At 41.6% G+C, this 27,385-nt stretch overlaps 2 protein-coding genes across 7 annotated transcripts in view; one reads left to right on the top strand and one right to left on the bottom strand.

Annotated features, from left to right (window-relative positions):
• Positions 1-244: 244 nt before the first annotated feature.
• On the bottom strand, positions 245-15,758 carry ZBED4 (zinc finger BED-type containing 4). Of its 3 annotated transcripts, none has more exons than XM_035128117.3 (4): positions 15,560-15,758; positions 9,492-9,542; positions 8,132-8,293; positions 245-5,408 (listed from the first exon to the last, which is right to left on the bottom strand). In XM_035128117.3, the coding sequence occupies exon 4, from the start codon at positions 5,049-5,051 to the stop codon at positions 1,551-1,553; it is 3,501 nt and encodes a 1,166-aa protein (XP_034984008.2). In that variant the 5' UTR covers positions 5,052-5,408; positions 8,132-8,293; positions 9,492-9,542; positions 15,560-15,758; the 3' UTR covers positions 245-1,550. The 3 variants fall into 3 exon arrangements, with proteins under 3 accessions (XP_034984008.2, XP_034984009.2, XP_088508226.1); XM_035128118.3 differs by having other exon boundaries at positions 8,185-8,293; XM_088652100.1 differs by having other exon boundaries at positions 15,514-15,580.
• Positions 15,759-22,327: 6,569 nt separating this feature from the next.
• BRD1 (bromodomain containing 1) overlaps positions 22,328-27,385 on the top strand; it is a 38,825-nt gene continuing 33,767 nt past the window's right edge. For 3 of the 4 annotated variants that reach the window (XM_035127067.3, XM_035127066.3, XM_035127068.3), the window contains exon 1: positions 22,328-22,761. The gene's annotated coding sequence lies outside the window, so the exon portion shown is untranslated. The remainder of the gene's footprint in view (positions 22,762-27,385) is intronic. The other variant, XM_035127065.3, reaches the window with a different exon arrangement.

The raw sequence follows: 27,385 nt of genomic DNA, 5'->3' as shown, positions 1-27,385 counted from the left end.
TAGGTCACATACATCATTTTCTGCAACTGGTAGTTTAGGTAATGGAATCCAACTGAGACCAAAGAAAATACAAGAAAGTAAGAAAAATTTGACCAAAAGATTGCAGAAGTGCCCCCCCCCAATTCATATTTAATGTAAGCCTGTGCACCTGCTATACTTCTGCATATTCCTAAAAGTACTTTTCCACCAGAAATCCTCACTGCACTCTAAAGAGAAAATAGGGTAATTCAATTCACTCTAAAAATTGCAAATAAGAGGTTTAATTTCAGAAACTGAGTTCACCATTTATAAATACACTAAAACATAGTAAATGCAAAAATTAGGCAGAGGTACAGTATTTTAACAAAACTACATCTTTCCTAAAGGTCATAATCAATTCATTTCCCCTAAAGAATTTCATCAATGCACAAAAAATGGGGAGACAAATCTTAATATTAAAAAAAAAGTTGAGACCATACAGTTTACAATTAAAATGCTGGCTATTCTGACCTCAGAGGTTTAAAGGGTTCTACAATATTTTATTTGCCTGATGGACACTGTCAATTATGGGTCAGATCTACTATATAATATTCTAGGCAGGGCACCAAACTGTAAGGGTTATATTAATAGAGAATCATATTCTTTTAACAGGAATGCAAGAGGATGTCATGCACATTTTTCAATTACATGGGAAACCAAGACTTAATTTTTACACCAAGAAATATCGAATGTCTTGTTGCACTCAATTTTAAAAGGCTTTAGCATAATACCTACTCTTTATATTTTACCTTTCAATAAACTGTATTAAATAACAAACATTAATTGGAAAAAAAATTGAAAATAAACATCCCAAAGACCTTATAAATACTCAAGCTCTAATTCAGTTACAGTGTAAAAAAAAACCTGAATAGGGACCACTGAATGGCAAGATTATAGATTACTGTATAACTCATGTTCTGTAATACCTCTAAATTTAATTTAGTCAAATACTAATTCAATAGCCGCCCTTAGTACACATACATCACACTTGAATATCATCATTACCCTTTAAGTACATTAGGCCTGCAGTTAAAACCTGCTAAATAGAAAGATGGCTTCAATTCCACCTTTATGTACAGCTTTCTTCTGACAGCTACAAAATGTTTTGTGTAATTAAAGCAAATTTCAACTAATATACAGTACCTGGTTTATGGTTTTTACATAATTGAATAAAAAACTACATAATAGAACTGTTTACATCTCTTTCTTTGCCATTCTATTAAAACTGTTTTAAAACTTCATTTACAATTCTCAATTAAAACCAACATAATTATGTATTATCATGACAAAGACATGTCTAAATTCTAATGTGAACTAAAAAACACACACACATATATACAATATCTGGCCTGAAGGACTATTAATAAGGCACATGTAGACATATAGAAAGCTTAAAAATAAAACTAGAATTTGGAACTACAGTCACTGATTAAGATGTCATACATGGCCCCTTCTGGAGCAATTTAACAATCCAAGTTACAAATACAGTAATTACCCAGTGAGCAACAATTTTTTTTAGACTGGCAGCTTGTTCAATACTGGAAGTATATCAAAGGAAGATTTACTTTCAAAAATATAAGTTTCTCAAAGTGTTCCATTGCTAGCCTTGACTGACTAAAGCTGATGTTTTCATTGGATGTACTGAACAATCTCTCGGATGGGACAATGCTTGGAGGACAACCGAGGAATCGAACTGCTAACTTCGACAGTACTGGCCAAGATGATTTCTTAAAGTTCCAGTAAGTTAGGGGATCACAGTTATGCTCAAGTACTTCTTCCTCTAAGTACAAAAGCACCATCTCTTCTGGCAACTTGGCCTTTTCTTTTGGAGCTTTTGCTTTTTTCATGTCTTCCATAAGCGACCAAAGATTACTGTCCCCGTAAGAGTTTTTAGATGATGAACCTGTACCACAGCCATTGGAAACGGGTTTCTCATCCTCTGAGGTAGCGTTTAGTATTTCCAGCTCCCTGATTAAGTCCTGTTTATACTGCTCCGCCTCCTCTTCGGTGAATAAGGAAGCTTTATAACGAGGGTCCAAAAGTGTAGCAAAAATATACCGTGGATCATGAAGTGTGGAGGACAGTCTACTCACCATAGCTTCCTTTAAGGACTTTAGCATGGTATCGATGCCCATCGTTTCTTCAAACAGCAGCTCAATTTTCCGGTTGAGTATATGAATCATTGGAATTACTTGACTTAGAGTGGACATGTGTGTACTCATCTCTCGGCTTGCCACTTCAAACGGTTTAAGTGCGTGACAGACAGACTGCATTACTTTCCACTGATCACAGCTTATTAACTCCCTGAAGCTGCACTCTACAGACATTTCATCAATTGCTCTTTTCTGTTCAATTAGGCGTTCAAGCATATGGAAGGATGTGTTCCACTTTGACGGAACGTCTTGGATCAGCTGGTGCTGTGGCAAGTGATACTCCTTCTGCAGATCTGCCAGTTTCTCCCTTGCTTTCGCTGACCGATGAACCCGTTCACAGATCTTTCTTGCAATACTAAGCAGGTTCTGAACCATTCTCTGGCTTTTAATAGCTTCGGTTACTATGAGGTTAACCGTGTGACCAAAGCACTGCACACTTGAATGCTCCCCTTCGTTTAAAGTCTTTCCTATAGTCTGATTATCTGTAACAGTAATCCCAACCTGAAGCCCAATCGATGCAATCCAGGCCTCCCACCAATATTCTAGCTGCTTCTGAATGCTGATGCCGTTGTAGTCGCAATCAATCTGCGATACATTTAAAAGAGCGGAGCAATGGTAATCTTCACACTGCGGCCGAACCCTAGACTCAAACGTTACCCAATGAGCAGTAAGGGTAAGATATTCTCGGGTCTGGTTGCTCATCCATATTCCCGATGTAAAATGGACTACTCCGCTTTCAGCTTCTTTCAGATGTGAAACGATTATTTCTTTTACGCTATCATACATATCAGGAATTGCAGTACGAGAAAAATAAGATGGCGAAGGCAACGAATACTGAGGCTGCAAGAATTCAAGCAATCGATTAAAGCCAATATTGTCTACAAAAGAATATGGCTGAAGGTCAAGTGCAATCATTTCTGCTACAAGACTGGTGATTTTTTTGGCAACAGGGTGAGTGTCAGAAAACTTGTCATTGGTTTCATCGAAAGATGATGACCCCAACAGATCTGTGCTCAGTGGCACGTGACTATTTGCAGAAGAGGACAATACTGGCTCGGAGGCATCTGGTTTTAGGACATTGTTATGAAACCGTTGTAAATGTCTTAAAAGGCAACTTGTACCTAGATTGGTTGGCTTTTTCCCTCGACTTATTGTACGTCCACAGTGCATACATATTACTTTAGTTGAATCAGCAGAACAAATTGAAAAATGATTCCACAGTTTTGAGGTCTTTTTGCTACTGACAGGAAATATGACTTGTTTCTCATTAGAAACCATTGTGGGTAACTCAGTCAATTTTGACGATGAACATTCTGCAGAAGCCAAGGTAGCATAAGGAGAATTTGCTAAACTCACATCTATAAAGCTCTTCTGGATCCCAACGACTTCAGGGTGACGTCTGTATAAATGTCTCGTCAAACAACTTGTGCCTACATCACCCCTTTTCCCGCGATTTATAATGCAATTGCAGTGTCTACACACAACCTTTAGACTGTCACCTGGAGACGAAGAAAAATGATGCCATACCTCCGACTTCAGCTTTCGCATCATTCGTTTATTCTGATGAAAAACAGAGCCGTGTTCAAATATCAAAGGGCTTTTTTCAGGGGAAGAAACTAAAGAAGCTTCACCTATATCTTCAGATGACGACAACAACGAGGAGTCCTCCATAAGTGTATCCCCCAAAAGAAGAGAAGAATTGTTTTCTTCTGCCATTCTGTCCGGAGAAGACGATATAGATGTTGGTTCTTTAGCTACTTTTGCAGGAGATGACCCAGAGTTTGGATCTCCATCTGAAGGCAGTATGGGTTGCAACAAAGTTGGAGAAGCAGAGTACAGAGGGGGTATGCTTGAACCACCTCCATTCTCTTGTAGAACAATAGAACGATGGGCTCTCCACATGTGTCGTATTAAGCAACTGGTTCCAAGATCTTTCCCATTCTTTCCTCTACTGAATTCATTCATACAGTGGATGCAAACAGCTTTTGAATTATCTAAAGGAGACAAATAGAAATGTTTCCAGACAGCAGACCTTCTTCTGGACCCAGATGTACTCTTAGGAACCTGGACCGTTTTCTCTGCTGCATTTTCCACCGTTTCTTCACATTGGTTGCTGGGAAAGGGTTGACACAATCCACCACTGCCCTCTTTATTGCTCTTTTCAGGATGTGACATGTCTGAAGGCATCTCTTCAGTAGAAACTACAGGAACAGATTCCTCAGTTATTTGATCTGGGGATGGAATCTTGGAAACAGTTTTCCTAACTAATTTTATGGGGGCTAGCACACTAGTTAAATCTCCAACATCGGTAGGCTGTGGTGGGATTAATAATGTAGGTGGAGAAAAGGAAGAGATAGACGCCATATTTCCATTTTCCTGAATGAGCACAGTGGGATGAGCTCTCCTCACATGCCTCATGAGACAACTTGTACTTAGGTCTTTTTCATTTTTGCCCCTGCTAAATTCTTTCATACAGTACATACATATTGCTTTAGTGCTGTCTCTAGGAGATATGAAGAAATGGTTCCAAGCAGGAGACTTTTTTCTGGAGCTTATATTTCTGCTTGAAAGAAGGCTCTGTGTGACAGCTTCCATTGCTACATCATAAAGGGTGCTGCTGTACTGGGAAAACAGAGATCCATAATCATCTTCATTTTCTGCAGAGATATATTTGCCTGAATTGTTATGGATGAAATTCTTTTCTCTATCGTCTTGTTCATCACTGCTATCTGTCTGTCTCAAGTCCTCTTGTTCGGTTTTTATATCTATTGTTTCTAAAGCAAAATTACTATCATCTTCTGGTTCCACTTTTAAACTGTTGATTTTATCGATCATAAAATTATCATCAATTTGTGGAGAATCTGACCTATTTGTATCCATGATGGACCTCAGTTATTTCTGCTTCTTCTTCATAACTTAGTGAATACTTAGAATTGGGTTTAAATTGTATCTCTTAAGTCATACGAAAGGATGGATGTGAAACATAAGTTTGTATTTGTAGTTTGATAAGAAATGTATATTACACAAACTTATGAAAGAGCATGTGGTTTAATGCACATAATCTCATTTCTCCCCAGGATCTTGAGATTTCCAGGTCATGTATTATTTTTGATGAGCGATGCTGCAAAATGTTTCATGTTATGGGGAAAAACCTGAAGAGAGGATAATTAGAATCATGTTGAGTTTCTTCCTCTAAAAAGTATATATTCTTTTCAAATTTCAATCCGCTCACATCATCTAGAAAAAAGAAAATAAAAAAGAAAATGGGTAACTGAATCAATTCAACTGAGCTTACTTCATATGCCTAAAATGAATCATTACTTTACCTCCACGTTTTGCCATTAAACATCACTGTTCTTATAAATTAAGAGAAAAGAGCACACACACACATTTCAGAAGAAACTTAATTCCACAAAATGTCTATATGCAGAGTATATCTGAAAATAAATTTGCAGAAAGTATATGTGACAGCCAGAACCCAAACAGCTAGTTTAGATGTATCCAAGAGCTTAATCATATCAGATATGAACCGTTATCAACCCTGCCTTTTTGGTGAGCACTCTTTAACATTTCGCAAGCTGTCTGTGCAGGTACCGTCCTGTTCAAAAGCATTTTGGCATACATTATATATGGAAACTTTGAGAAAGAAAGGTGAAAAACACCTTAGTCACACTTTTATTTTCGTCCCAGCCATTATTTGTCTGTCACTCAATTAACCAGCTCTACTGAAAACTAGCTAAGCTTAAATGTTGTAGAAAAAATAAGCGACAACTATTATTCAACACATAACTCAAAACCATGATAAGTGAGCAGACTAGGCTTATGACATACAGATGTCAGATAAACTCTTTGAAAAATCTACATATAAGCTGAACAAAGGGAATGCACCAGGCATTTACACCATTATCTTATTTTTTTGTCTGTGGGAAGGAATGGAGAAATAGGTAGAGTCACTTTGTGGTTGCTGTACAGATAATCAATCTATTTCCCACTTCTCTCCCATCCAAAATTTGTTTATTTTTTTGTTACATATATCTTCCCCTTCTTCAGTAGGGGACAAGGAAGTAGGGCACAAAGATGAATACATAGGATTTCCAAGCATTCTCCCTTTCAGGCACAGATCATTTGAGATTCAGTAAATTTGCCTTTGTACAGTCCCAGGAGTTAAAAATTGATCAGTCTAAGTTACAGAAAGCTGGCTGCTAAGTTATGCTACCATTCCCACTTTCATGACTTCCGCCGTTGCTCTCACTCCATAATTTAAGGTGATGGAAACAGCCCCAACTCCTGCTTCCCCTTTAGTAGGTTTTTGAGGGAGGCGTGTGTGCGAATGGACACGGCATGTTAATTTGGTGCCGAGACTACATTGGCCATCTAGTTTACAGTTTCCCTAATTTCTCTGCTATAATACTCAGGATTCTCCCTAGCTAAGCAGAGACATGGACACTAACATAGCAACTTGGTTTATTCTAATAAAATAAGGCAAACAAACAGGAAACAAAAGAGGATAAGTACCACAGGAAGGGGGGAACTGTTCATGTATTTTAGTCTAGTTCCACAAGCTTAACCCTAAAGCTGTAGGTAGGATATGTCTTTGGACTGTGGTCTACTCTGTGGGTTTTTTTAAACTGCATCTCTCAAAGATTCCAGAATTTTTATACATTTAATATGAAAACAGTCTGTAATTTCCGTACCGAAACTATCACTCATGGGAGTGTATTCCATTGCTACTAGTCCATAAAAAGGTAAAGGGACCCCTGACCATTAGGTCCAGTTGTGACCAACTCTGGGGTTGTGGCACTCATCTCGCATTATTGGCCGAGGGAGCCGGCGTACAACTTCCAGGTCATGTGGCCAGCATGACAAAGCCGCTTCTGGCGAACCAGAGCAGCACACGGAAACGTGGTACCTATTTATCTACTTGCACTTTGACGTGCTTTCGAACTGCTAGGTTGGCAGGAGCTGGGACCGAGCAACGGGAGCTCACCCTGTTGCGAGGATTCAAACTGCCGACCTTCTGATCGGCAAGCCCTAGGCTCTGTGGTTTAACCCACAGTGCCACCCGCGTCCCAATATACTACCATATATACTAGTCCATAGCAACTATAAAAAAGGAATGACATTTATACTGACCCAAGTGTTAATTTCAATATTGACTGAAATGAGTAGGCATTAGATCTTATAATCAAAATGCTTAATAACAACATTTAATGAGGTTTTTATTAGCCACAAAACATTCACCAATTGTCTGTGAGGCTAAATTGACAAAACAGATAAGTTCCTATCAAATCTTCCCTCTTTTAAGTTTGTTTTCATTGAGATATCAGCCAAGAATGAAAATATTTAATTAAGAGGGCTGTTTCCCCTTGATATTCCTTTTTTTCATACATAGTTTGAAGTTATGAATAGCAGAGCTGGTAAAATATGCATGTTCTTTAAAGAAGGTTCCATTACTTAATTGTTGTGATAAATCCGGGAGTTGTTCAATTCTACTCTCAACCACTCCAAACAATGATACTTGTAAAGTCTACATTTTACTTATTATTGGGAAAAGTGCAGAGCTATCCATAAATACCCTACAGGACAATTTAGAGACAGGAGCACATGGAAACACCAGACTACCCATACATTGCAACTGAACAGTCCCCACCTTCAAGATTTTTTTGCTAAGTCAGTCTGCTTTCTAGCATAAATCATGTTACATTTAAGCCAAAATCCCTAGCTTCTTATATTTCATTTAATCTACTTTCTCACAATGCTGACTCCCATAGATTTTAGCATTCATAAAGAGTAGAGTGCTGGCTCAGAGCAGGCAGGCACTTACTACGAAAGGAGGAAACTGTGCAGAATTCCTTCCCCTCAACAAGCAAGAGACCAACAAAAGATAAGACCAACAAAAACCTCTAAATTGCAATTTTCTAAATGCATCCCCTTTTTTTGAAACAAAAGTTTCAATTTACCTCCCAAATTTGTAGTAATCTGAAAATGTTTGGTGCATTATGTAATTTTTCACCTATCTTGTAGGCTTCATCCTTCTCATTAAGCCCATGTGGATAAACAAACTTTGGAATTTTTCAGTTTCTTTGATTTATTGAAGAAAGATGTCTGCATTCTCTGAAACCCTGTACAAAGACAAATAACACTCATTTTATATTTTCCTCATTATTCTGCATTAACTATTTTTGAGTATGTTTAATAATTTTTTTAATCCAGGCATCATTCTCTTAGTAATGATAGTATGACCCAATTCAGACCTAATAACAAACCTCTTCCTTCATATGCAGTGAATGAGGTTCAAAACTTTGAAACTTCCTGCTTAATTGAACAAAACATGAAAATTGCACCTGAAGTATTAAAATTCCCCACCCCACCCCTGGTACAGGTAAAGGAAGAAGGGAACACAGAGGTCTATTGTAATGCACTTTCCTCACAACAAGTCATGATTGATTGCAGAGTCTGAACTATGTATCACTCAGATTATTAGCAATTACTTGAATTCAAAAACTGAGCAATTGAATCACCTTCAAGTTAAGAAAGAAGCTCCAACGGAAATGGTGAAGCATTTAGAATCCACCTAATATAGTTGGACGTCAAAGTATCGTTGCAACACTGGCACACCAAAAATTCTTGAAGAACCATGCTAAATTATTAGTAGTACAGCAGTTTCACTTCCATTGCTACTTATTCAGATAATTAACTTTCACGGAAAATTTGACAAAAGGATTTAAAGCAGCCTGCTAGCAACTCAATGTTTTGATTACATCATTCTTCACTTGATCTCAATCTGCTCAAGTCCATTTTAAAATGCTGGCTTTGATTTTTTTTAAAATACTTTAGGCACTGGATATTTTAAGACCATCTCTACCCCTATGAACCCACCCACATTTTTTTAGAGCCCCTGCTCTATTTCCCACTATTTCTTGAAGAACAGCAGGTGGATACATAAGAAAAGCACCCACAGTGATGACACCTAGTTTATGAAATTCTTCACCTCAGAATATCCAGCCACTGTTCTTCCTCCCTGCCTTTAGAAACCAGACTAAACACTTATTTCCACATGCCTTTGTCCTCTGTGGTGATAGGCAGCTTGGTTCTCTTACTGGGATTTGTTTCCAGTTTTGCTGCTTTTGTAATTGAATGATGCTGTTGGAAGTTTTATTTCTAATGATACTATGTATTATTACTTGTTTTTATCAGCATTATCTGCTTTGAGAGCTGCACATATGGGAAGGCTGGATACATATTTTTTGAAATAATAATAATTTCACATGGAAAATGTAGCAAGTCAATGAAAATAAATATGTTTTACAGGGCACTCACCTATTTGGCCTATTGTCTTCCCTGGCTTCATTTCAGAGACAATCTCCACATCTGGAGGAGAAGGACAGAGGGAGAATGAAAAGAAGAGACCTTAATCCATGCCCTTTGTTTTTGACCCAAGTGTACAAAAGATACCCACTTTTCTGCATATAGTCACTTCTAGTACATCAAACCTCATTCACATCTTATTTTTGTAATTTTTAATATGCATCCTTCACCACTGCCATGTCAAGTCACTTAAAATGTAAATGCATTGATTCAAATGAGTTTACTCCAAATATGACTAATTGGATATCAGACAAATATAACAACACACAACAACTGTCCCGTTTTGTGACAATATGCAATGTTTAAAAGATCATTTATAAATTAACACAATGAAGCATGGAGTTGCATAGATCCAGAATGGAAACAGGTACACAACTGGAAACCAGAGACTGTTCCAGCAATTTTTGTATTTATTATTATTTTTGTAAAGATGGACAGGAAAAGAACATATATACTGGAGGCTATATGTCATCCCATAGTTCATAGTTTCTAAATTGGTCAGGATATTTTTGTCATCAACAAATATTGCACTTCCAAATTTCAAACACAAGTACAGTGGTACCTCGGGTTGAGTACCCAATCCTTTCCAGGGTGCCGTTTGCACCCCGAAAAGACTCAACCCAAGTGGCGCTTCAGTGCATGTGGAACGCTTCTGCACATGCAGAACACTTCTGCGCATGCACGCGCGGCAGAACCCAGAAGTAAACACTTCCGGGTCTGCAAGTACACAACCTGCAGCGTACTCAACCCGAGGTATGACTGTACGTATATTCAAAGCCAATCTGAAAAGCAACCCATATAACTACTATGGGTGTGGTTCAAAGACTCTCTCAAGGCAAATCTTTAAAAATGTTGTATAAACACTGACAAAAGGGAAACACTGGCCTGTGAGCGCTCCAATTGGAGAACAGCCTTTACGAAAGGTGTCATGGACTTTGAAGACACTTGAACTCAGGAGGAAAGAGAGAAACACGCTAAGAGGAAGGCACGCTTGGCAAACCCTCACCGCGATCAACTCCCACCCGGAAACCTATGTCCCCACTATGGAAGGACATGTGGATCCAGAATTGGCCTCTACAGTCACTTAAGGACTCACTGTTAAGACCGTGTTCATGGAAGACAATCTTCCTCGGCTGTGAGTGATCACCAAAGAAGAAGAAGAAGTGGCCTACACTATCCTGTTCTGCAAAAATTACAGGGATGTAAATAGAAACTACTGGAAGATTAAAATAATAAATTTGAGTAGATGAGATGGTGAAGGTGCTAAATATATAACAATGCAAAATTATTATTTTTTTAAATCAACATTTTTTCAGTCTGTGGTCTCTGTAAATTAAAGGAGAGTAAGCCCACCACAAATATAACATTACCCAGGGTTTTAGGATAAGTCTATGAGGCAATGGATGAAGGAGCTTTCAGTCGTTTACAACTGACTTTTTCTATCAACATATGTCGGCCTTGCAAATTAGTACACAAATGTTAGGGTGCAATCCTATATAAGTTTACCTAGAAGTAAGGCCTATTGAACTCAAAAATGACTTATTTCTGACTAGACATGCACAGGATTGTGCTACTACCCTGCAAATTAATTTCCATGTTGGTTTAGGAGCAAGGTGAAAAGGGGATGGATGAAGTGATTTGTTCCTCCTCTGTCAGCCCACATGAACTTGTTTGCACTGAATTCCTGGTCATCAACGGCTACAAGACAAGTTGTTACATACAAGGCTGACCTAAGTACATGGATAATCTGCTGAAGTTCCTATTTTGAAAATGTTAACAAATTGCTAACTATATGCAACACTAATCTGGGTGGTTACTCCTCAACACCCTAGTATGCTGTTACTCATGGTGGAAAAGGGGTCTGTTATGATCATTCCGAATAGAAAACCTGAGGCCGTAGTGGTAATTATTCTGAAATTGCTAACATGGACTCCATCCAGCTGGAGTCACAGAATCATAGAATTGTAGAGCTGGAAGGGGCAAACGGGTCATCTAGTCTATCCCCCTGCAAGGCAGGAATCTTTCCCACAATGTGGGGCTCGAACCCACAACCCTGAGATTAAGGGCTCTTATGCTCTACCAGTCAAGCTAAGATTACAATCCTTTTCACAGTTATTTGCAAGAAAGCTCCATTGAACAAAATGAGATTTACATCTGGGGGGGGGGTGGAAATGCAAAAATGGGACTTGATTTAGTTACAATTAACTAGTTTCTCATTTCAAATTTAGGCTACAATTCTATGTACTCTTAAATGGAAGCAAAGAATATAATAATTATTGTTCTACTTGTATATTTCATGCATTCCAAAAGCTAAAAATAATAATATTTTTTAAGTTGCCTGATTCAAGAAAGTACTCACATAGGATGCATATACACTGATGAGCCACAGGACAGCATTCCAGTTTCTCACCAAGACTACTCGCAAGGAAGCCATATTTCAATTGCAGCTCCTACTACAAGGGTCCAATGTCCCTCAGACCTTGTGGGGGGCCAGACTATATGGGGGGGGTGAACACATTCCTATGCCCCACAAATAACCCAAAGATGCATTTTAAATAAAAGCACACATTCTACTCATGTAAAAACACACTGATTCCCAGACCGTGGGCAGGCCAGATTTAGAGGGCGATTGGGCCGAATCTGGCCCCTGGGCCTTAGTTTGCCTACATAAGACAGCTTTTCAGACTTCTATGGTTCTGCTTATGATATTAGAGGAAGGAGCCACCAGATGTTGTTGGACTACAGCTTCCATCTCCCCAACCAATCACTGATGCTGGCTGGGATTGATGGGAGTTGGAATCCAACAGCTGTAGGTCCCAGTATATGAGCCATTATACTTTTTTCCTTAAAAAATGGCATTGGACATCTTTCTAAATCACTTAAAAGAGCTGTAATACTTGCACATTAGATATGCATTCAAAAGCATGATATCTGCATAATACAGACATTAGAAACACAGGCAATTAAGTATCACTTATGAGATGGAAAGAAACGAGACTTTAATGCTTCACACACATTATACAAAGCATATCAAGCTTGCAAACTTTGCATCCTGTGCAAAAGTGCAATGATCTGGCATATAAGAAAGGAAAAGGAGAACAATCAGGTTATTCCTTCTTTATTTTAATTTATGATTAAAATGGAAAACGGTTTGTAGTTCAAAATACCAAAGTCCTCACACCACAGTAAATAATTCAGTTTGAGGGACAGTTTATACTAGTCTCTATCAAGCCAAATCATTAAGCAGTTCCACAGCTTGATCAGGAAACAAGTTGAACCTGACTTCTAGACCAGTGTTTCTCAACCTTTTTTGGGCCACGGCACACTTGTTCCGTGAAAAAAATCACGAGGCACACCACCATTAAAAAAGTTAAAAAATTTAACTCTGTGCCGCCCTATATTATAATTATGACTGTAAGAAACACTTGCCAAATATTGCTTTCCAGCGGGTCAGTGATGTTGCACTGAGCTTTGGGAAAGAGGAGTAGAAATATTGCTTTCCGGCAGGTTAGTGATGTGTATTGGCGGCCGCCAGGCACGTGACAATGCAAATCGCCTTTCTCGTCGCCGCACGTCGCGGCACACCAGCCAGCGTCTCGCGGCACACTAGTGTGCCGCGGAACAGTGGTTGAGAAACGCTGTTCTAGACCATAGACTCAAGTCTGGGAAGTTTATTACGAGGCTAAACTCTACCAGTAGATGAAAATAAAACCAAACACAACTGCTATTATTATAGATTTTTGTTTTGAATCCCTAAGACCAACAACTTTAGTAAGAAAGAAATTAGTAAACAAAGATTTTTCCCCCAGCAGTGTTGTTGTTTTTTAACACAAGCTGGATCGATAAGATTCCCTCAGCTACTCAATTTCTCTTAGGGCAAGTTTAAATGAAACACGAAGGTTGCAAAAAAAACCCCCACACCAAAACACTTTCTTGTTACAACTCTCCAAACAGCAAACAAATATTTAAAAAGTTACGCAGTCCACGATCTGGCTGAAACATACACAACTCCAGGCAATTATTAGTGGTTGTATGGATGCAAGATGTTGCATGAAGAAACCTCATGCATTTAGGATGACATATAATAAATGTTTAAACCATGGAGCTGCCATTGGGAAGTGGTCTATGACAACCTCCATGTGGGGGCTGAAGTGGGGGGTTGAATTGCCCCTTAGTGTGCATGTGCATACATTAAAAACTTGTGCAATGCTGCCCCTAATTCAGTCCATTGATCCACTGCCTATGTTGACAAGCAGCCACCCTCCAAGGTCTTAAGCAGAGGTCTCTCCCACCCCTGATATCTGAGATACTTGTAACTGGAGATGCCATGGATTGAATTGTAAGGTCAGAATGGCTATTAACACTCTGATTATTCTGCATCAGGGTGATTTAATAAATTACAGGGTCCCTCAACCAACACTTGAGAAGAAGTGCTTAGACGTTAAGAAACCAGTCTCAAACCACAACACCACAGGCTGTATGCTCTAGGTCTGTGATGACTGCACAGATGCATATATTTGCTGGAGAGCTGGAAGTGGCCTTAAATTTCCCATCCCTATGGTAGAAACAATCCCTGGAAGTGCCTCCCCCTCTGCCTGGGAAGCTAAAAGGATTAGCCCAATAGAGCTTAGCACCTTTTGCCTTAGACTCTGCACAAGGGTCCCTCATTTGTCATTTGGGGGTTGGGGAGAGAAACTGCTTGCAAAGTGGGCGGGGCAAAGCTTGTTGTCAGAAAAGGTGTGTTGTCAGCCCACCTACCTCCTCTTCCAGTAAGTGGAGGGTGGAGGAAGAGCACTCTGGGACCACCCACGAAGTGTGTGTCCGGGGAAACCCCCACCCAAGGAAAAACATAGTAGCAAAGAGGACTATTGCATTGGTTCAGTGTGGGTGAGTGCCAACTTGAATAAAATATTGGGGGAAGGCAGCCAGGTAAGCCCCGCCCCATGTAATTGATCCCATGGATCTGGCAGGATTATTGTAATAACTTGCAGCTTTTAAAGAGTATATATTTAAAGTAGATGAACAAATGAGCAAATTAAGTTAATTTGGATATGCAGAAAACATTAAAAATAAATTTAAGGAACAGCAGAAAGAGGGGGAAGGAAGCCAAGCTTTGAAATGTTAAAATGAGTGTAAAATTAGTGAAATGTGTAAACCTGAAAAGCATTTAAAAACGAATTGATTCCATGGATCAATTTGAATGGCATTTGAATGGCAATGGCCATCAACTCAGGGTGTGGGAGTATGTCTGAAATATTCTTTTTGTGGGGAAACTGAAGACCCCTATGCATCAATTTGAATGGCAATGCCCATCAACTTGGCGTGTGTGTGTGTCTGAAATATTTTTTCGTGGGGAGGCCGAAGACCCCTATGGATCAAATTGATAACATTTGGGGTGGGGGGGTGACATACTCCACGGGCGTTTCCCAGGGGAAGGAGGATTCAAAGCGGGTGGTGGTGGTGGTTGTTGCTGGAGGGGTGTGTGTGGAAGGCTTGATAGAGGAACCGAACCGAGGGGCAGACAAAGCCACGCTCCAGGAAGGGACGCGCGGCGGCCCAGCACCTTGGGGGGGGGGGGGAGAGAAGCCCTTCCTCATCCGGCACTGGGGGGGGGGAGGGAGAGTGGGAGGGCATAAAACGTTGCTGTTGGGAGGGGGGGGTTGTTCCTCAAGGCCCAGGAATGAATTAAGTGTGTGAATGGAGTTTCTCTCTCTCTTCCCCTCAGGGTCTCCTCACAGACAATAAGGCCGGCGCACGCTTATTTTTTGGGGGGGAGTGTCGGCCTCTGAAAGGCGCCCCCCCCTCGTGCCGTGTCTCTCTCCTGAGGTGGGTGGGCCTGGTCCCAGCGGAAGGATTCCGACGGGCCAGAAGGCGTCCCTCGCCGGCCGAAAGGAGTCCGCGCGGGGTTGGGGGTGGGGAGGCTAAGGAGACAGGCGCTTCGCTTTCCCACACACACACAAATATCTATGACTACCTTGATACACACACACACGGAGCGCCGAACCCTTCCCTTTTCTCACCTCCTCCGCCGAGGCGCGTCTTTCTCCCGCGCGGAGCGACTCGACGCGGGCCCGCCTCCCCGGCCGCTTTGTCTCGCCTCGCCCGCTGCCGCCGCGACGCCGAACGACGCCGATTCCCCTCCTTCCTTCCTTCGCTCCTTCCCTCCCTCCCTTCACACACACACATACACCCGGCTCGGCCGACCAAGCCGCGCACTGCGCATGTGCCACGCTCAGCGCGCGGCGGGTGGAGGAGGGAAGGGGAGGCGGGGCCAAGCCGGAGGGGAGCCGACGGCCGGCAGCGGCGCGTCATTAGGAGAGCGCAGGCGCGCGGCGAGGCGCGTCATCGGGAGAGCGACGCGCGCCTCGCCAAGGCGGACAAAATGGCCGGCAACGGTGGATGTTGGGGGTGGAGTGCGGGAACCAGTCACATCGGAAGTTTTTGATGTTTGATGTTTTATCGTGTTTTTAATATTCTGTGGGAAGCCGCCCATAGTGGGGTTTAATAATAATTGTTATTATTATTAAATAATGTATTCTGGCCCAGTATAATAATAGTAATAATTATTTATACCCTGCTCATCTGGCTAGGTTTCCTCACGCTTCGCGGCTGCCGTCTGTCGCTTGCTTTCCCCCAGTGGTAATTCGTATCTCCTGTGCTGCGAGAAAATCCCAACGCATTAAGCTCTTTTATGTACGAAGGCGGAAGGGTGGGGTTTAATTTTCTAACTGGAAACTTTGCACCAACACCGTAGATCTCGCTGCCCGAGTAATTTTTGCTTACGATTGCAGTCTTGACAGCTGCGTAGATATCGGAGTCCTGGGAGGGACGTGAGCGCCAGGATTTCCACTTTTGAACAGGAGTTGTTTTTTGTTTTTCAGAAGTTTGTCAGCTGAGCCCTTCCTACAGACGTTTAGGTTAACTTGTTATGCTACCGTTGTTAACTCCAGAAAAGGGAAATTTCCTGAGGGAATCCCTCGGCTTGATTTCTTTTCTCGCTTTTATTCAGAGCCTGTGATCCATGACAGCTGAATGACAGTTGTGGGGCTGAAAAGGTGTAGGTTGTGTTTCTCGGTCACTTGGTTCATGTCGTGAATGCTTTCAGGCCTGTGCACACTTTGCTGGAAGGAAGTAAATAAAACTCTGTAACGGCTGTTTGCTGGGTTTACTTCTGAGTAGACATGCATATAATTGCACTGTAAGTTGAGGTGTTATGGCACTGTTAGAGCTGTGTAAGCAGAAGTTGTGAAGGAGGACTGGATGCAATCTTGAATTAATGGAAAGGAAAGACATTCTTGCAGACACAGATTTTTCAAGCCCTGTGGTGCTTAAACCTTGCAGCCTACATCTGCCCAAACTCTTGCTGCTATCCAATTATTAAAGGTGCATCTGAGCACCATAAATATTAGGCGTGCCCTCGCCTTGACAATGCTTGTTCTGTGAGCTGACATGGAGGTATAGCAAGTTTAATACATAATTTATACTTTGCACCCAGAATGAAATGAAACACTTTGGATCTTAAATATTACAATTAATCATATAAAGGTGATTCACAGATCTTTCATATAAGACTACTGTCCTATGCACATGTATGCCTGTACTTGCTTACTCCTGGATATTAGTCTGCGTGTGTGACTTCAGCCTGTGAATGTGTGTGAAGACATGATGTACAGTAGAATTTGTTAAGATTTGCACAAAGACTGGTATTGTTCCAGAATTTATTGTATGAGCATAAGAGTACCCTTATAGCATTGTTTTCCTTGTGTAAGGGGATAGGAGTTTAATTTTGATAATTAAACTGTCGGTGGTGGAGGGGGGGGGGGAGAATATCCTTAAAGCAAATTAGATTGATCCATTTAAGGGCCCCTGACCATCAGGTCCAGTCGTGTCCGACTCTGGGGTTGCGGCGCTCATCTCGCTCTATAGGCCGAGGGAGCCGGCGTTTGTCCGCCGACCTTCTGATCAGCAAGCCCTAGACTCTGTGGATTAACCCACAGCGCCAGATTGATCCATTTAGCATAGCACATATTGCTTTGACAATAGGGACGCAGGTGGCGCTGTGGGCTAAGTCACAGAGCCTAGAGCTTGCTGATCAGAAGGTTGGTGGTTCAAATCCCTGTGACAGGGTGAGCTCCCATTGCTCGATCCCAGCTCCTGCCCACCTAGCAGATCGAAAGCATGCCAAAAAGTGCAAGTAGATAAATAGGTACCGCTACAGCGGGAAAGTAAATGGCGTTTCCGTGTGCTGCTCTGGTTCGCCAGAAGCGGCTTTGTCATGCTGGCCACATGACCTGGAAGCTGTACCCCTCGGCCAATAAAGCGAGATGAGCGCCAGAACCCCAGTCAGTCACTACTGGACCTAATGGTCAGGGGTCCCTTTACCTTTACCTATTGCTTTGACAGACAACAGCTTTTGAGCAGTGCGGGTTTTTTTTTTCTAGTTTTAATAGCTTTCGGCTAGAGATACCAGTTAAATCTGAGACTTTGTCTCGCAGGCAAGACCACATGTTCTGTCACTAACCAATACCTGTTTATATTTAGCATCCTGAAGAGACATTTGTATCTGGCTAAATACACACACTATCAGACTGGATTCACCCATGCAATTACCAGATTATGGGTTTTGTTGACACAACATTTGTCTGTTTAGCATGCAAAAGATTTTGTAAGAGGTTTACCAGTACCACCACTCTCAGTCCAAACTTTTCCCAGCTGTTGTATATTTAAAATCTTACATAACAGAAATTTACCTCACTTAGTTGCTGGACCAGTTGTATGACTTTGGACCTACGCCAAGAGAAAACATCAGAGAGCTCTTTTGTGTGAGAAAGATCTTTTTAGGATAGAGAGTTGTATGTGTGGTGCAATTTTGACTGTCTCAAGTCTTTAAAGATGTTGATTAATTGGGTCCAGATAGACTGTGGAAATTGGGTGTCGTTTTTGAAAGCAAACTTTTGTAAATTAGGGAGATAAAGCTGTGATGGGAACACTAGGCAAGATGACTCATAAAACAGCTTCTGTATACAGTATATATTCATTTTGGTTTTACAGTGATTTTCTGTAACTAGGTAAAGCCCACCACCTAAACATATTAAACAAGCACATTATGAAACGAGTCTTAACTGATGTGGTTAGGATCTACTCTATTTTCCATCATTTGTACTGCAGATCTTTTCAAACTGTAAATAGTAAGCCTTTCTGTGTCAAGGGAGGGGAAAAAAATCCCTTTCTCTCCCAAAAAATAAATAAGGCAAAACTAGAACTCTCAGGCTAGTTATTAAACACACACAAAATGGAGAGTGGGAAGAAAAAACAGAATTTTCTTTTTTAAAAATTGTCCAGAACTTGAGAAGGTCAGAAGAAGATTAAAAAAACAACAGGGATGACAGATTTGAATCATTCATTTATTTAACTTAAATAATTTTATCACTAGCTGAGGACTTCTTAAAAAAGGCTTGTAATTAAAGGCTGTTGTGATGCATTATGTCATGTAGGCCTGAAATACATAGTGTGAGCTGCATTTTGAATACTTGAGTATCTTTCAATGAATGTTACCCTTTATACAGAAAGTAATTCTTAAAAAGTATAACTGAAAGTACTAGAATGTTGTAATTACAGATAATGGAATGAAATAGTTTAGTACGTTTGCAAGAATCCCTTGAGAACAAGGACATCTGGCCATTCCCTAAAATTAACATAATATAGACAGAATTCAGCTTCTTTTTTATTTGAATTATCAGGCCATTTGTTTCCAAACTCTTATTTAAGATTGTTGATTGGTATGGGTCTTTGCATCACATGTTGCGATTGCATCTTAGTATGGGTTCTAAAGTTTTACTTCCCCACTTTTATTCTTTTATTGTGTGACAGTCCTAAGCATTACTTAATTCAGTTTGAGACCTGGGTTCATGCAGATACTTGTCACATGGCAGATAAACAGGGCTGCTCACATACTATTGCCATACAGCTTGCTGTATAGAAGTGTCCCCAAACTAAGGCCAGGGGGCCGGATGTGGCCCAATCGCCTTCTCAATCCGGCCTGCGGACGGTCTGGAAATCGGCATGTTTTTACATGACTAGAATGTGTCCTTTTATTTAAAATGCATCTCTGGGCTATTTGTGGGGCATAGGAATTCATTCATTATTATTATTTTTCAAAATATAGTCTGGCCCCCCACAAGGTCTGAGGGACAGTGGACCGGCCTCCTGCTGAAAAAGTTTGCTGACCCCTGTTGTATAGGGATATGGGAACCTTGAGCCCTGCGGAATATTATTGCCCAAAGCTGTACCCATCCTTGACAATATTGGCCGAGACTGATGGGAATTGCGAGTCCAACATCTAAGGAGCCAAAGGGCAACCCTCAAATAACAATGTATCAGTATTAAATCCTAATACTATAGAGAAGTTGCCTGTGGAAACAGAAAATATCCTCAGTAACATATAAAGAATACAAATGTTGTTGTTACTAACAGAACATGTGACAATGCATACCATAAAAAATGTTCCCCTCCATTGACAGACTCAAGGTAGTAAACTAATTTTTTTACTTAATGTTTTAAAATTCTGTTGGAAGCTGCCCAGAGTGGCTGGGGAAACCCAGCCAGATGGGTGGAGTATTAATAGTAAATTATATTATTATTATTATTAATAATCATAATTAAAAGCATTTTTTTCACCATCCAATGAAAGATAATAGTTTCATGTACAGTACTTTCACTATGATCTACAAGTTACAGGTGTAGCTATAGATGTAATCTATTCCATCATAAATTCATATAAATCACCCCACTACTGATTGCTTTTGTTTTTTATTACTTAATTTGTATTGTATTCTTGTAAATTGTCACAATCTTCTTAAAAGTAATCTCATCCCCTACAGTCCCGATCAACCATAGCATCTGCAAGATGCCCTCTCCTACAGAATGCAATCCTATCAGAAAGTCCATTCTGCATGATGTCAGAATTGGAACTTTAGTGTGACAGCAGGTAGTTTGGAATTCCCTCCCATTATATCCCCAACAGACAGTTTCCTTTGTCTTTTTGACACCAGCTTTTCAACAAGCCTTCTAAATGAAGAACTTTATTTCAGTTGGTATCTGCATTTGATTTGATATTTTTGCTTCTGTTGTTTTAAACTTTTATATGTACATGGTTTTTAAATTCTTTTTATACATATAATTGTTTTAACTTTAATAAAAATGCTTTTCAATATATTTTTACTATGTGTATTGTAAATAGCTTTGGCATGCCTCGTGGGAAGTGATGCTTACATGAAATAATAATAATAGTAATAGTGCACCTCCTTCTTTTATATATAAATATATCTAACAACCTTGTGAGGTAGGCTATATGCCGAGACAACCCCTGTCTTAAGGCAGGGTGGAGATTTGTGACCCTCGTAATGTTGCATTATGGCTCCCATCATTCTCCCGTGCTGGCTGGCTAGACTTGTCACAGAGGTCTCAAAGTGACTATTTAATATTTAAAAACGCAAGCACAAAGAAGATACATTATAATATTGCCACATTCATACAAAAGCATATGCAATTCATAGTGTATACAAAAGACAGACAACTGTGGAATATTTGGGCACCACACTGACAAAATAGTGGTACTAAGAACGGAATCTGAACAGTGGGAGGGCACCAATGGCAGGAGGCTTCATTAGGGAAAGCGCACCCCAGTTTAAGAACTGTTTTGGTTTAAGAACCGACTTCCAGAACTGATTAAGTTCAAAAACCGAGGTACCACTGTAGAACATATATGCACTATATCAGGCATCCCCAAACTTCGGCCCTCCATATGTATCTAAGTCATGGAACTGCCTTCCCCAGGAGGTTGTGGACTCTCCTTCCTTGGAGGCTTTAAAGCAGAGGTTGGGTGGCCATCTGTCGTGGATGGTTTGGTTAAGACTCCTAGATTGAAAGGGGGGGTTGGACCAGATGACCCTTGGGGTCCCTCCCAATTCAAAAGCCCGGGGGGTGGGCTTTTTCTGTATATAATTTTTTATTAAATTTTGTTTTACAAAATTTAAAATATTCATTTAATAATAATTTATACTCCGCCCACCTGATTGGCTTTCCCCAGTCACTCTGGGCAGCTCCCAGCAGAATATTAAAAACAGGTTAAACAGCAAACATTAGAAACTTCCCTAAACAGGGCTGCCTTCAGATGTCTTCTAAAAGTCAGGTAGTTATGTCCCTAAGATTATCAATGACTTCCCTTCTTCTCTTTCCATGGTTCATTTGAATTTCATGTATCACAAATCCCTACATATTTTACCAAAAAACAACAACAAAAAACAACCACCCATACCATTCAGTATTCCATTATTGCATCCATGAAAACTTGGAAAGGTGGGCTTTCACGGGGTGCCAAAAGCACGTCAGTGAAGGCGGGCCCCAGTTGGGAGGCGAATTCTGGCTTTAAAGTCCTCTGCATCAAAGAAGATGAAGATCTAAGGGGCTGGGCCCGTTTAATCTTCCCAAATACAGTGGGATCTCGAGTGGCAAAGAACTTGACGCGTCAGGACTCCGCAGAACTAAGCCAACCGATCCTACGAAAGCTTCGCTTTGCACCTTGCTCCGCAAGGAAAAAACGCCATGCCGCGGAAGATCGCCCAAGAAAGGGCCTCGTGCTCAGTTCCCATCCACCTCGTCCATCCCTGAACGCGGCAGCAGCCTGCGATCTTAACAAACCCGACGCGCTCTCAGCCCCGCCCACCTCGCTCCCAAGCGCGTCGCGAGGATTGGTTGGCGGCGGGCGGATGACGATGACGGTCGCGGGCGGGGCGGGTCCTCCGGGGCCCCGCCCCCAGAACGCGCGTCGTCGTCCGCGGGGCTGGGAGGTGCCTGGCGCCCTCGCGTCCCGCTGCTGCTGCTGCTGCTCCTCCCCCGCCTCCCTCCCTCCCTCCCCTCCCCCGCCGGCGCGAGCGCTGTGGTGAAGCCGCCGCATTGTTTGTGCCGAAGGGGGGAGGAGGAGGAGGAAGAGGAGGGGAAGGTTCTCGGCCACGGGAGCCTTCGCGACCAACCCGCAGCCGGCCCTCCGCCCCCGAATGCGTCGCGGCAGCCGGAGACCGGGAGCCCGAAGGCGGCCGGGACAGCGCGGACGACGAGGCCCCTCCCTCAGTCTCCTCACAGCCGCTCGGCGTTAGCAAGCTGAGGGAGCCGCCATTAGCCCCGGAGTCTCGCAGCCAAGGGAGGGGTCGGCCAGCTCCCTCAGGTGAGCGCCCGCGGTCCGTCAAACCGCCAACCCCCCCGCGCCACCACCCACCTCACGGCTGGGCGGGCGGGCGCCATGTTTGCGGCCCGAGCATTGTCCCGGGCGGGGGTGGGGGGAGGAAAAGCCAGGCGGGCCCGGCGGGGAGAGGTAGGGCCTCGCAAAGGATAAGGCGCCGGGCCTGGCGTGGGAGGAACCACTCGGCAGGAGGGGAGGGGCGGCGGCGTTGGGGGAGGGGAAGGAACCATCGGCGCGCCCGCGGGAGGGGCGCCCGCTGTTGTTGATGTCGCGGCCGGGCGGGGAAAAGGCGACGTTCGGGAAAGGGGGTGGGCGGGTGGGGGGGCTTGTACGGGAATCTCGTGCAGGGCGCAACCATTCCGCGAAACGGGGGAGAGGATTGGGAAGAGGGAAGGTGGCCTAAACCTATCGAGTCTTTCGAGTCTTCCTGTTTCGCCTCGTTCCCGTCGGGGAGGAAAGGGTTACTTCCTGGGGAGTTCGCTTTCGCTTTCGGGGCGCAGCGCGACTTTCCCCACCCCCACCTCCCCGTCGCCTTTCTGTTGTAACTCTCAGCTGGGAGCTGGCCCGGCCGGATTCTGTGCACCGGGTTCCGCAGTTTGTAAGAGGAGCGTTAACTCCCAGGGACCAGGGCCTTTTAACTCGGCGGCATGCAGTTGGAAGCGGCTTTCATCTCCCTTTCTGTAACAAGAGATGATGTAAGACGCTCCGCAAATGGACGTGTGATTTATTATTTTGCGTTCCCAAGGGAACTGCAGATAGGGTAAACCCTGACTATAGTACTGTACAAGCCTTGCAAACAGTATGCTTCTTGAGGAAGGCTTTATTTTGGCTATGTGGTCTGGTGATAAAATGTTACTTTTAAGATGCTTTGGCTGTTGCTGAATAATGATGACAATTATTATTATTATTATTATTATTATTTATACCCCACCCATCTATCTGGGTTTCCCCAGCAACTCTTGGCAGCTTCCAACAGAATATTAAAAACACGATAAAATATCAAACATTAAAAACTTCCCTAAACAGGGCTGCCTTCAAATAGCTTCTAAAAGTCAGGTGGTTGTCTACACATAAGCATTTCTTTCTGTCATTCTTCTAGACATGGAATTCATTCCCTCTCTCTGAACTAGTTTATAATAGAGTATACGCTCTGAAAAGAACTTGCATGGTTCTTACTTTTCCCTTGGTTTTTATTCTTTTAAAAATCTTAGGGAAAATAGTAGTTTAGCACAATAATTTCTTCCACCATTTTAGCTTAGTTTTTATTCATATAATGCATGACATTTTGAAATGAATTGTGGCTGTCAAAATAGTACTGTAAACACAGCTTGGGTATTTTAAAAGTTTGCTTGGATCTAAAAATGTCTGGATGTGAGAGTCATTTCTATCTTTCTCATCAGTTCACCAATTATAAACAGAGAAGTAGTGGCCTACCTCACAAGGTTGTTAAGTCATTTGGTTCTCTAAGGATTAAATCTGATTCAATGTGATGGGTAAATCCCATTGAATTGGAAAGCCATAGGATTATGTTGTAATAGCTCTCCATAAAAAGCTCCCCATTGTGTACACACACAAACAGCTCTCTTTCCGTTACAAAAATTGAAAAGTGACATTGGATTTGATGTAGCTCTTCAGTCTGGAATCAGTAAAAAGAAAAGAAAAGAAGGGGAGGTGGGAGATGAGTTGCAAGCTACTGGAACAGGTCTGAATGGCTGTTTCATAAGAGTGCCAATTTTGATGAAAGTTTGATAGATGCCTCTTGCATTTGGGTGTTCACTCGATGAACTAGCTATTAAAACTCCAATTTCATAAAGTTTGTGTAGCTTCTGCTCCTCTTTCTTACCCCTCAATATTTATGATTAAAGAATTAGTTTAGTGGGAATATTTGCACTTCCAAAACGTGCTTATCATGGAAAAAAAATGTCAAAAACAATTTGAAAATAAGGAATATTCATCCTCTGTAATCTGGGGAAGTGGGAGAACTGTCATTTGGAGGGAGGGCATTGACACAAATGTTTTAAATAGAGTTGATGCCATGCATTACCCATGAATATGTGTAAAATGTTTTCTCCATTGCAGACATTTGTTGAGTGTTGCATGCTTTATGTCTTCAGATATCATTGCACAGCTACCCTATTCTTTTCTTACTAACAGCTGCGGTTACTGGAAGAGAAAATTATGATTACTATCCAGTAGTCTTCTATTACTACTTTTTTTAAAAAGCAGCTGCCGCCTGTTGAATTGCTTTCTGATGCATGTTTTGCAGTCTGCACAGTTTTCTAAAGTAATATATCAAAGCTTAAGTTTTGCAGTGATGACTTTATAAGTACTATTTTGTTTTGTGCTTCAGTTCTTTTTATGAGGCTGTATAAGAAGCTTTAGAAATTACGGCAGTCTAAGCTCAAATAAACCACAAACACAACCAGTTATTGGGTAATAACAGAAAAAAGATTGTGAACTAAGAATCATTCTGCATGTGAAGGAGTGCAGGCCTTGGGGCCTGCGTCCATAAAATGTTTGAGCAAGTTTTTTTTTTAGACATGCATTCCTTTAAGTGTCTGTTCTAGCTTTGTAGTCCATGGGGGAACGAACAGTGGGAGAAAGAGAGATAGGGTCCTTTGCTCAAGATTACCAAATACTAGTAACCCTTAACAACTTTAACTCCATTGGCATACTTGTCATCATGGACCTTCCTGTTGTGGTTGTAGCATCCACAAAGGCAACGGATACCCATCATATTTCTGTCCTGCTACACCCCACTCACAGATGTGTGCTTCCAAAACCACGAACTCATGTTCCTTGACGATATTGTGGATATGAGCAGGCATCCCCAATCTCGGCCCTCCACCTGTTTTGGGACTACAACTCCCATCATCCCTAGCTAACAGGACCAGTGAGGGATGGTGGGAATTGTATGGTTAGTCTACAATTCCCATCATCCCTGACCACTGTTCCTGTTAGCTAGGGATGATGGGAGTTGTAGTCCAAAGTAGCTGGAGAGCCGAGTTTGGGGATGGCTGATATGAGAGTTGTACACAGACCAATCTTTCCTATAACAGCCTAGTTCACTGAGCTGGAGGACATGGAAATACACGACCTTTGCCCTCTTCATTTGGGGGATTCTGTGTACGTGTACATACAAAGGATTTTTACCTCCCATGCTTTTTAAGGTGGATACGTGAATCCACAGGAGCTATTGGTGACGTGGGCACTTAAAATTAAATACAGTCTGGAGTAGGCATATGTGATCTTGTGTAGGTGGCATAGGCCCTTCAGTGCACTTGATGCACACCCTCTTGTGCGTTTACTGAAATGAAATAATAAGCTTTTAATCAAACCTCCCAGAGGAATTGAGTGAACTTAGTTAATGGTTGAAAAAATTATATTTAATATGCTTTTACTAACTGCATGAAATTATTCTAATCCTCAGGGAGCAAAGCTTTCCTTAGTAACGTTGAATGGTTGTATGGCTCAAAATGATCAAGGCTAGCCACAGTTTTTTACTGATTAAAAAGAGTTGACCACTTATTGTAGTCCATGTTCAAAGAAGCTAACTCATTGTTAATTGATTGTGCTGTAGTTTAGTCTGGAAAATAGCACTGAGGCTATCCAGGTAATAATTTTTTTTTTATTGTCTAGTAGTCATAGTTTTGTTTTGTTCCTGATAGAAAGAGTAAAATTGATCCTGTGGCAGTGAAGGTTGGTGCCTTGAAGAGAGAATCTGATGCTGTGAGACAGTCTTCTCCAACCTTTTGTCCTCCAGATATTTTGGACTGTTGGCCATGCTGCCTGGGTCTGCTGGAAGTTGTAATCAAAACATATAGGAAATCTACCTTAAGTGAATACTTGTTCAACTGATAATTTGACAGAGCTTATTTATTGAATGAAAGATCATTGCTGTAAACAGAACACTAAATTTCTGCCTACACTGTTTGTAAGCAGGACAGTTTACAGAAATGGCTAAGGTTTGATTTTGTTCCTTTTGTTTTTGAGATCAACTCACTGTCTTTCCTTTCCTTCACATTTTGGCATGTGAATTTTCACAACACAAGTCTTCTTTTTTTCTCTCTCTTGCCCTGTTCCCCATTAGAAACACATTGGATCCCTCACGGGTGCTGCCTCGTACTTGCATTTATGTACTGTATTAAACATCAGCACTTTCCACAAATTTCTGACCCTATTACAAGACAGAGCCATTCAAATATCATTTTTCTACTAATGAGCAAGTCAAGCAATACACTAAAGGGGAAGGAACCAAGTTCCCACTTCTTCCCAAGCATATCAGTCATAATTATGTTCCTCCAAGTTTTCTCCAAATGATTTTTTTATGGGCTCATTTACACTGCATCACAACATTTGTTGGTTCATAACTATAAATTGTGTCAGTGTCTGCTTTAACCCAGAACCTGAAAGTGTTGCTATATCTCATTATGAAAACTCTCCTTTCTCAGAGGCAAGTAAAAGAGATACGTACACAAAATATACCATCCTCTGTATAGTTTCCGGACAGTATGTATTAAAAGCTACACAAGCATAAACACAAGTGAAATCCTATAACATCAGGTGAAATGGTTCCTATTCTATATGAGAAAAATACAGCGTAAGAGCA

This window comes from Zootoca vivipara, chromosome 9 (assembly GCF_965207765.1).
Source record: "Zootoca vivipara chromosome 9, rZooViv2.hap1.1, whole genome shotgun sequence".
NCBI classification, from domain to species: Eukaryota; Metazoa; Chordata; class Lepidosauria; order Squamata; family Lacertidae; genus Zootoca; species Zootoca vivipara.
The sequence above is the reverse complement of the archived record's forward strand: the minus strand, read 5'-3'. Positions and strand labels throughout refer to the sequence as shown.

Coding starts and splice junctions, on each gene's coding strand:
- ZBED4 (XM_035128117.3), bottom strand. CDS start 5,051: ATGGATACAAATAGGTCAGATTCTCCACAAATTGATGATAATTTTATG.